This window comes from Danio aesculapii, chromosome 9 (genome assembly GCF_903798145.1).
Source record: "Danio aesculapii chromosome 9, fDanAes4.1, whole genome shotgun sequence".
In the NCBI taxonomy this organism is placed as follows: domain Eukaryota; kingdom Metazoa; phylum Chordata; class Actinopteri; order Cypriniformes; family Danionidae; genus Danio; species Danio aesculapii.
Window position 1 is genome coordinate 57,038,513 of NC_079443.1, and position 10,845 is coordinate 57,049,357.

At 32.8% G+C, this 10,845-nt stretch overlaps 1 protein-coding gene across 1 annotated transcript in view; it reads left to right on the forward strand.

Annotated features, from left to right (window-relative positions):
* The window catches only part of scn1laa (sodium channel, voltage-gated, type I-like, alpha), an 81,889-nt gene that overhangs the window by 27,233 nt on the left and 43,811 nt on the right, over positions 1-10,845 (forward strand). The window contains 2 exon segments of the mRNA XM_056466052.1: positions 4,391-4,759; positions 9,400-9,520. Coding sequence (XP_056322027.1) covers positions 4,391-4,759; positions 9,400-9,520 — 490 coding nt within the window.

Here is a 10,845-nt window from a genome sequence, read left to right on the forward strand (position 1 = left end):
GGGTTTGTGGATGGATGGATGAGTATGTGGATGGATGCATGAGTATGTGGATGGATGGATGGGTCGGTGTGTGGATGGATGGATGGGTGGGTGGGTATGTGGATGGATGGATGGATGGATGGATAGGTATATAGATGGATGGATGGATGGGTTTATGGATGGGTGGATGGTTGGGTGGGTGAGTGAATAGATGGATGGGTGAGTGGGTGGGTATGTGGATGGATGGATTAATGGTTGGATATGTGGATGGTTGGGTGGATGTAGGTACGGATGGATGGATGGATGGGTAAATAGATGAATGGATGGATAGGGATATGGATGAGTGGAGTGTTGGGTGAGTGGGTATGTAGATGGAAAGATGGATGCATGGGTATGTGGATGGATGGGTGGGTGGGTGGCTATGTGGATGGATGGATGGATGGATGGATGGATGGATGGATGGGTATAGATTGATGGATGGGGGCTGGCTGGGTGGGTGAGTGGGTATGTGGATGGATGAGTGGGTGGGTTGGTGGATGGATAGATTAATAATTGGATATGTGGATGGTTGGGTGGATGTAGGTATGGATGGATGGATTGGTATGTGGTTGGATGGATGGATGGGTTGGTGAGTGTGAATGGATGGATGGATCGATCGATGGATGGATATGTGGATGGTTGGGTGGATGTAAGTATGGAAGGATGGATGGGTATGTGGATGGATGGGTGGGAAGGTATGTGGATGGATCGATTGGTAAATAGAGATATGGATGGGTGGGTGAGTCAGTATGTGGATGGATGGATGCATGGGTGGATGAATGCATGGGTATGTGGATGGATGGGTGGGTATATGGATGGATATGGGATGGATGGGTGGGTATTTGGATGAATGGATGGATGGATGGATGAGTGGATGAGTGGGTGGGTGGGTATGTGAATGGATGGGTATGTGGATGGTTGGAAGGATGGATGGTTGGGTAGGTAGGTATGTTGATGGATGGGTGGGTGGTTATATGGATGGATGGAGGGATGGATGGGTGGGTGGGTATATGTATGGATGGATGTATATGTGAATGGATTGGTATGTGGATGGATGGATGAGTAGGTGGATGGATGGTAAATATTAAATGTTATTTGATGTTTCTGTCTTCATTCTAATTCTTTAATTAGTAACAAATTCATGGATTAATTTTGCTTTGTCAACATCTTAATCATCTTCATTTCTTCATTTCTGATACATTTGGCCTCCCATTACTTGTCTAATTTGTGATTTTTGCTACAATTTTCATTTTCATGTTTAGATTTGACATGAGACTGACTTATGTGCTCTTATATTGTCACTAGCAAAATATCTCTATCTCTTTGGCTTAAAGAAATTGTGTGGTAAATCGCTTGTCACTTGTAGTGACAGATAGAAGTCCTACACTGTGGCCAAAGGGATTTTGAGCAGGGATTTTTTCTTCCACCAGGTCACTACGTGATGCTGGTGGAAGAAAACCTTTCTTGACTCGCTCCTCCAAAACACCCCAAAATGGCTTAATAATGTTTAGAACTGGTGACTGTGCAGGCCGTGGGAGATGTTCAACTTCACTTTTATGTTCATCAAACCACTCTGTCACCAGTCTTGCCATGTGTATTGGTGCATTATCATCCTGATACACGCCACTGCCATCAGGATACGCAGTTTGAACCACTAGGAACCATTCATGGTCCTCCAGAATGGTTCGGTAGTCCTTGGCAGTGATGTAATCATCTAGCAGAAGTGTTGGGTCTTGGGAATGGCATGATATTGCAGCCCAAACCATCACTGATCCATCCCCATGCTTCACTCTGGCATGCAGCAGTCTGGGTGGTATGCTTCTTTGGGGCTTCTCCACACCGTAACTCTCCCAGATGTGGGGAAGCCAGTGAAGGTCATCAGAGAAGAATACATGTTTCACATGGTCCACAGCCCAACATTTTTGCTGCTGGCACCATTGAAACCGACATTTGGCATTGGCACGAGTGACCAAACGTTTGGCCATAGCAGCCTGGCCATGTAAATTGACCCTGTGAGGCTCCCAACAAACAGTGGTTCTGTGGAAACAGGAGAGTTCTGTGGACAATTATGTGGAAACAGGAGAGTTGAGGTGCACATTTCTGCAGTGAGTTGGGCAGCTGTGGTTTTATGTTTTGGTTTATTTTGGATACTATTCGGGTTAGCACCCAGACATCCCTTTTAGACAGCTTTTACTTACGTCCGCAGTTCCTCCTGTTGGATGTGGTTCTTTTTCTTGGTGGTTTGCTGACATTACTCTGGATAGAGTGGCTGTCATTGCAAAGACTTGCAGTCATGATCACAGATGCGCCATCGAGACACGCACCAACAACCCTCTTTTGAACTCTGAAATGTCACCCATAATGTTGTGTGCATTGCAATATTTTATTTTATTTTACTTTATTTAACGTTTATTTTATTTTGCCTTTATTTTATTTTACTTAATTTTATTTTGCTTTATTTTATTATATTTTACTTTATTTTATTTTGCCTTTTATATTATTTAACTTTATTTTACTTGATTTTATTTTGCTTTTTATTTTATTTTACTTTATTTTTATTTTATTTTGCTTTATTTTATTTTGCTTTATTTTATTTTGCTTTATTTTATTTTGCTTCATTTAATTTAATTTAATTTTGTTTTGCTTTATTTTATTTTACTTAATTTTATTTTACTTAATTTTATTTTGCTTTTATTTTATTTTACTTTATTTTTATTTTATTTTACTTTTAATTTGCTTTATTTCATTTTATTTTGCTTTATTTTGCTTTTAGTTTACTCTATTTTATTTTACTTAATTTAATTTAATTTAAATTTATTTTATTTTACTTTATTTTGCTTTTAGTTTACTTTATTCAATTTTATTTTGCCTTTATTTTATTTTTCTTCATTTAATTTAATTAAATTTTATTTTGCTTTATTTTATTTTATTTTGCTTTATTTTATTTTGCTTTTAGTTTACTTTATTTAATTTTATTTTGGCTTTATTTTATTTTACTTGATTTAATTTAATTTAATTTTATTTTATTTTGCTTTATTTTACTTTATTTTATTTTGTTTTATTTTATTTTACTTCATTTAATTTAGTTTAATTTTGCTTTATTTTACTTTATTTTGCTTTATTTTTTTTTGCTTTTAGTTTACTTTATTTTATTTTGCTTTTATTTTATTTTACTTCATTTAATTTAGTTTAATTTTGCTTTATTTTACTTTATTTTGCTTTATTTTATTTTGCTTTTAGTTTACTTTATTTAATTTTATTTTGCCTTTATTTTATTTTACTTCATTTAGTTTAATTTTATTTTATTTTACTTTATTTTATTTCATTTTGTTTTGCTCTTTTTATTTTAATTTTACTTTATTTTATTTTATTTTGCTTTTATTTTATTTTGCTTTTATTTTGTTTTATTTTGTTTTGCTCTATTAAATTAAATTTGACTTTTTTATTTTTCTTTATTTTGTTTTAGTTTGCTTTATTTTAGTTTACTTTATTTTATTTTATTTTGCTTTGTTTTATTTTGCTTTTAGTTTACTTTATTTAATTTAATTTTGCCTTTATTTTATTTTACTTAATTTAATTTAATTTTATTTTATTTTACTTTATTTTATTTTGTTTTGCTCTTTTTATTTTAATTTTACTTTATTTTATTTTGCTTTTAGTTTACTTTATTTTATTTTATTTTGCTTTTATTTTATTTTACTACTTTTAATTTAATTTTATTTTGCTTTATTTTATTTTGCTTTTATTTAATTTAATTTAATTTTGCTTTTATTTAATTTTATTTTATTTTGCTTTTATTTTATTTTACTTAATTTAATTTAATTTTATTTTGCTTTATTTTATTTTGCTTTTGTTTAATTTAATTTTATTTTGCTTTTATTTTATTTTACTTCATTTAATTTAATTTTATTTTGCTTGTATTTAATTTTATTTTATTTTGCTTTTATTTTATTTTATTTTATTTTATTTTGTTTTGCTCTTTTTATTTTAATTTAATTTTATTTTGCTTTTATTTTATTTTACTTTATTTTATTTTATTTTGTTTTGCTCTTTTTATTTTAATTTTATTTTATTTTGCTTTTATTTTATTTTATTTTGTTTTGCTCTTTTTATTTTAATTTAATTTAATTTTGCTTTTATTTTATTTTACTTAATTTTATTTTATTTTATTTTATTTTGCTTTATTTTATTTTACTTTATTTTATGTGGCTTTTTACTTTTATTTTATAAAATTTTATTTAATTACATTTTTAAAAGTGGAGTTGTATATTATCTGTTAGCGAGAGGTTATTTCACTTCAAGTCTTTGCTGTATTCTCAAATGCCTTGCTTTGTTTGTTGCTGTGTCTGTAAGGCTTGTTTTTTCTCTTCAGTCCCCCTTGAGTTTTCAGGGTTCCCTCCTCACCCCTCGTCGGGACAGCAAAGCTAGTGTCTTCAGTTTCCGTGGCCGAATCCATTCAGAAAACAACTACGCCGACGACGAGCAGAGCATGTTTGAGGAGACGGGCAGCCGGAGAGACTCCGTGTTTCTTTCCACTCGACCCGAGCGTCTTTTCAGCAGTGTTAGTAAAAGCAGTCTGACTCCGCGAATACTACTGCCGTCTAACGGGAAAGCACGATATATTGACGACAGCAATGGCATGGTTATGGTGACGGGTGGAGCATCTGCACCCAACTCCCCTGTTGGAGCCCTGAATACGCCAGAAGTGTCCCGAAAAAGAGCCATGTTTGACGACACTTGTGTAAGGACACGTCTGATCTCGCATGGCATGAGACACTGTTTCCTTTTGATGCTTATGTTATGTTTATTTTTATTCAGAATGATCTTTTTTTAACATGAGTTTGTGTTTTACTCTTTGTTTTTTTTATTTTCAGTGCTATTATCAGACCCCGTAGTTTTTCTTGATTTTGCGATCGCTGAATCCAATGCAAAATAATGCAAGGCTTTATTTTTATGATTTGTGTCATGAGGATTGCACATCTAACATAGTAGGCTATATAATGGTATGTGGTATTTATACATAATTTATATATATATATTTTTTAATTGCAAAATTTTCTGCAAATTTCTGGGAATTACCACCATAAAATCAGTCCTTTTTTTTGCAAAAATCACCAAAAGAAATCAAGAAAAACTAGGCGGTCTGAATTATGCAAATTCTGGAATGCATTTTGTTGCTAATTAAGCCTGCATAAAAAAAATGCAAAAATATGAATTATCTAAACAATCTGAAGTTCATGATGTTGTTCGTGTACAATTAAAAAAAATATATATTGTTTGCATTTCTACTTTCCATAAGTCTGATTTATTGTTGTTGTTTTTTTTACTTTTTTATTACCAAATTATGCACGCATAGTTAAATCATGCAAAAATATTCATCCTCTAAACAATCTTGAAATGCAGAACATGGGTGTTCTTGTGTACGTCTTTGTTTATTTATTTTTGTGTTTTGTATTTACTTGAGTTTGTGTTGTGTTTCACTTTTTTGGCTAATTTTAAGTGTAACAGTGCATATTCTGGAATGCATTTTGGTGAAAATTAAGCCTGCATAATAAAATCATGCAAAAATATTTATTATCTAAACAAGCATGCGGTGTTCATTTCAACACAATTCAGCACAGTTCAAGTGCTGAAGTGCATGGATGTTATATATATATACTGTTGAATTCAGAGTTATTAGCCCCCCTGTTTATTTTTTCCCCCAATTTCTGTTTAACAGAGGGAAGACTCATTTCTAAACATAATAGTTTTAATAACTCATTTCTAATGACAGATTTATTTTATCTTTGCCATGATGACAGTAAATAATATTTAAATAGATATTTTTCAAGACACTTCTATTCAGCTTAAAGTGACATTTAAAGGCTTAACTAGGTTAATTAGGTTAACTAGGCAGGTTAGGGTAATTAGGCAAGTTATTGTATAACGATGGTTTGTTCTGTAAACTATCGGAAAAAATAGCTTAAAGGGGCTAATAATTTGGACCTTAAAATGGATCTTAAAAAATTAACAACTGCTTTTATTATAGCCGAAATAAAACAAACAAGACTTTCTCCAGAAGAAAAAATATTATCAGAAATACTGTGAAAATTTCCTTACTCTGTTAATCATCATTATATATATATATGTACATATATATATATATATATATATATATATATATATATATATATATATATATATATATATATATATACATACATACATACATACATACATACATACATACATACATACATACATACATACATACATACATACATATACACTTGAACTGTGCTGTATTGTGTTGAATTGAACACTGCATGTTTGTTTAGATAATGAATATTTTTGCATAATTTTTTTTTACATGAGCCTGTGTTGTTTTTCAATTTTGCTGATTTGAGTTTATTAATATGCATATTCTGGATTTAATGTTGTTGCTAAATAACCCTGCATAATAAGATTATGTAAAGATATTCATAATCAACACAATCATGAAATAGATGGATGTTTTTGGGTACATTTTTATACATTTTTTTGTATTTTACTTTGTTGTTAATCACCTTTTTTTGCTGATTTTGAGTGTAAATAAGGAAATTCTGGAATGCATTTTGTTTCTTATTAAGCCTGCAAAATATCATTATGCAAAATATTTAGAATCTACACAATCATGAAGTGCAGGGAAGTTCTTTGTGCAGTTTTATTTATTATTATTTTCATTTTTACATGACATGAGTTTTTTGATTATTAAGTTTGCGTAATAAAATTATGCAAAATACTCCTTATCTTAACAATCATGAAATCCCTGGATGTTCTTGAGTTCACTTTTATTCATAATTATTGAATTTTTACTCTACATCAGTGTGTGTTGTGCTTTTTTTTTCTTTTTCTTTTTTTTTGCTGATTTTGAGTGTAAGTATGCAAATTCTGGAGTGCATTTTGATACAAATTAAAATAAAATTAGGCAAAGGACACTCTTAAAAAGAGATTACAGATCTCAGGAGGTTTTTCTGCTCATAAATGTAAAAAAACATTATTTATTTATTTATTTGTTTGTTTGTTGAGTGTGTCTTGTTTTTCACTTTTCTTTCTTTCTGTGAAAATATGCAGAGACTCTTGACTTCATTTTGTATGAATAGTTTGGGTATCACTTTATTTTGATGGTCCATTTGAGTATTAGTAGACTGTCGGTCTGCATAGTATTTGTTGATACTGCTGCTAAACGGACATTTAACTAACCATAAGAAACTTTGCAAGTACATGTCTACTTACACTAACTCAAACCCTAATCCCAACCTAACAGTGTTCTTATAAACTAATGAGAATTAGTTGGCATGCAGATGCAACGTAACTTAAATTCAACAAACCGACCATCAAAAATAAGTGTGACCATAGTTTGTCAACCTGCAAAACAAATTTGACAAATTTTGTTTTCTCGGAAATTAAAGCTATAAAATTGGTGCTCAAAAAAAGTTTTTACAAAATGACAATTTCTTTTATTACATTTTTTTTAGTATGTTAAAAAAATGAAAATGACAAATTTAGCAAAAATTAACACAAGATTGTTTAAATGCCTAGAAAAATAATGGCAATGTTTGCAATTAAGCTGAAATGCTTAGACTGCATTTCAGTTTGTCAGCAAAATGAGGGTATCATATTAGTTTCTTTAAAGGGCACCTATTTTACCCCTTTAACAAGGTGTAAGATGAGCTTTTGGTGTCTCCAGAATGTGTCTGTAAAGCTTCCACTCAAAATACTTACAAGATACTTTATTATAGGCTCCAGAATCTGCCCATTTTGGTGTCTGACTACAGTGTAGCTGTTTTTATAGCCTGTGCCTTTAAATGCAAATGAGCTGCTTCTCCCCGCCCACCGCTCCCACGTGCGTGTTTGCTTTTTATCATGCGTTACAGCTGATAAACAGCCGTCAGTGATAGAGACAGACTTGGATGAAGCTAAAGTACAGCTTATTAGTAGGGCCAGATGGAATCTGCGGACTTTTTTTTTGCTATTTCTGCGCAGAATTGTGTTAAAAATTTGCGGAATTATTTTGGGAGTATCATTACTAAACCCTTAATATATGAAATAAAAAATAATATCTTTTTAACTTTTATTTAAGGTGTACAATGCAAATCCAATTAGATCCACTTTATTTGGTAAACAAAGCAAGTCTCTCATATAATATCTCTACTAAAAGACAGAAAATATTACTGTACAAACTGTATTGTAAATAAATCATATAAATATTTTCACATTAGTCAATAATATTACTGAAATTAATTAAAAAAACTGAATAAATATAGATTTACACACATTTACACAAGTAAAATAAACAATCAATGATGGGCTAAAAATGTGCGTAAATCGGTGGAATTCTGCGCGTGCAGATTCTGTGTGGGCCTACTCATTAGTAGGGCCAGACGGAATCTGCGGACGTTTTTTACTATTTCTGCGGAGAATTTTGGTGAAAATCTGCGGATTTCTGCGGAATTATTTTGGGAGTCTCATAACTAAAATCTTAATATGTGAAATAAAAAATAATGTTTTTAACTTTTATTTAATGTTTACAATGCAAATCCAATTAAATCCACTTTATTTGGTAAACAAAGCAAGTCTCTCACATAATATATATACTAAAAGACAGAAAATATAACTTTACAAACTGCATTGTACATAAATCAGATGAACATTTTCATATTAGTCAATAATATTACTGAAATTAATTTAAAAACGGAATAAATATAGATTTACACACATTTACTCAAGTACATAAACAGAATTAATGATGGGCTAAAAATCTGCAGAATTCTGCGAGTGCAGATTCCGTGTGGGCCTAGTCATTAGTCAAAAATACCAAGTACTTTTACTTAAAGCTTTTAAAAAAAATTGCAACATGTTTTAATCCCAGTTTATTTGTAGAAAAATGTTGTGTGGACATGTGTATACAAATTATTCTAGAAACATGGCACCTGTCAATCAATTTGGTGGGCGGGGAAAACCGCAATCCTACGTCACATTGTGGTCGGCCTCAAAATCACTGGGATTTGGGTCCTATTTTAACGTCAGGAAATCTAAAATAGATACTTGTTGTGTTTCTATCACCACAATATGTCTGTAGACGCACTATTCATACACACAGTTCTGTCCAAACAGCTTACAAAAGATGATTTTCTTCATAGGTGCCCTTTAAACTAAGCAATAATTAAATTAGTTTCTTCAGAGTAATCAATAAGCAACATCTGTTGTCAACTGAAAAAAAATAGTCTGAATTAATCGCTAAATTTTACATTTGTATACAATAATTGAAGAATATCAACAGAATGCTGCCTTGAAAACACTAGTAGTTAAACTGTATTGTAACATTTAATAATATGTGTGCTGTTTTTCTTCTCTTTACAGGCAGACACAGATGACGAACGCAGAAGTAGATGTAATTCACAGAACTTTTCGAAGGCTTTTCGGGAGTCTATGAGACAGAGAGCTTTGAGTGTAGCAAGTGGTAGCAACAACCCTGCTGAATGTAAGAAGCCATCACTTTTCTTTCCTCATCTTCATCTATTAATTAAAAGCAATATATTCACTCACCGGCCACTTTATTAGGTACACCTGTCCAACTGCTCAATAAATCCAATTTCTAATCAGCAAATCATTTGGCAGCAACTCAATGCACTTGGGCATGTAGACGTGGTCAAGATGATCTGCTGCAGTTCAATCCAAGCATCAGAATGGCGAAGAGAGCAGATTTAAGGGACTTTGAACGTGGCGTAATTGTTAGTGCCAGACGGGCTGATCTGAGTATTTCAGAAACTGCTGATCTACTAGGATGTTCACGCACAACCATCTCTAGGGTTTACAGATAATGATCTGACAGAGGGAAAATATCCAGTGAGCAGCAGTTCTGTGGGCATAAATCCTTGTTGATGCCAGATGTCAGAGGAGAATGGCCAGACTGGTTTGAGCTGATAGAAAGGCAACAGTAACTCAAATAACCACTCGTTACAGCCGAGGTCTGCAGAACAGCATCTCTGAACGCACAACACGTCCAACCTTGGGCAGATGAGCTACAGCAGCAGAAGACCACACCGGGTGCCACTCCTGTCAGCTAAGAACAGGAAACTGAGGCTACAATTCACACAGGCTCATCAAAACTGGACAATAGAAGATTGGAGAAACGTTGCCTGGTCTGATGAGTCTCAATTTCTGCTGTGACATTCAGATGGTAGTGTCAGAATTTGGCGTCAACAACATGAAAGCATGGATCCATCCTGCATTGTATCAATGGTTCAGGCTGGTGGTGGTGTAATGCTGTGGGGGATATTTTCTTGGCACATTTTGGCCCATTAGTACCAATTGAGCATCGTGTCAAGGCCACAGCCTACCTAAGTATTGTTGCTGACCATTTCCATCCCTTTATGACCACAGTGATCTTCTGATGGCTACTTCCAGCAGGATAACACACCATGTCATAAAGCATGAATCATTTCAGACTGATTTCTTAAACATGACAGTGAGTTCACTGTACTCAAATGGCCTCGACAGTCACCACAGCTCAATCCAATAGAGCATCATGGGTGTGCAGCCGACAAATCTGCAGCAACTGCGTGATGCTATCATGTCAATATGGAACAAAATCTCTGAGGAATATTTCCAGTACCTTGTTGAATCTATGCCACGAAGGATTTACTACTCTGACTGGAGTAGTGTTTGGATGTGGGCGTGGGAAGCCAGCATGATATTAGTCTGAATCGTTCGGTTTGTAATGTATACCAAACCGAAAGTCTCGTACCGAAAGGTTCAATACGAATACGCATATCATTACACCCGTAGTGTGTGTATATATATATA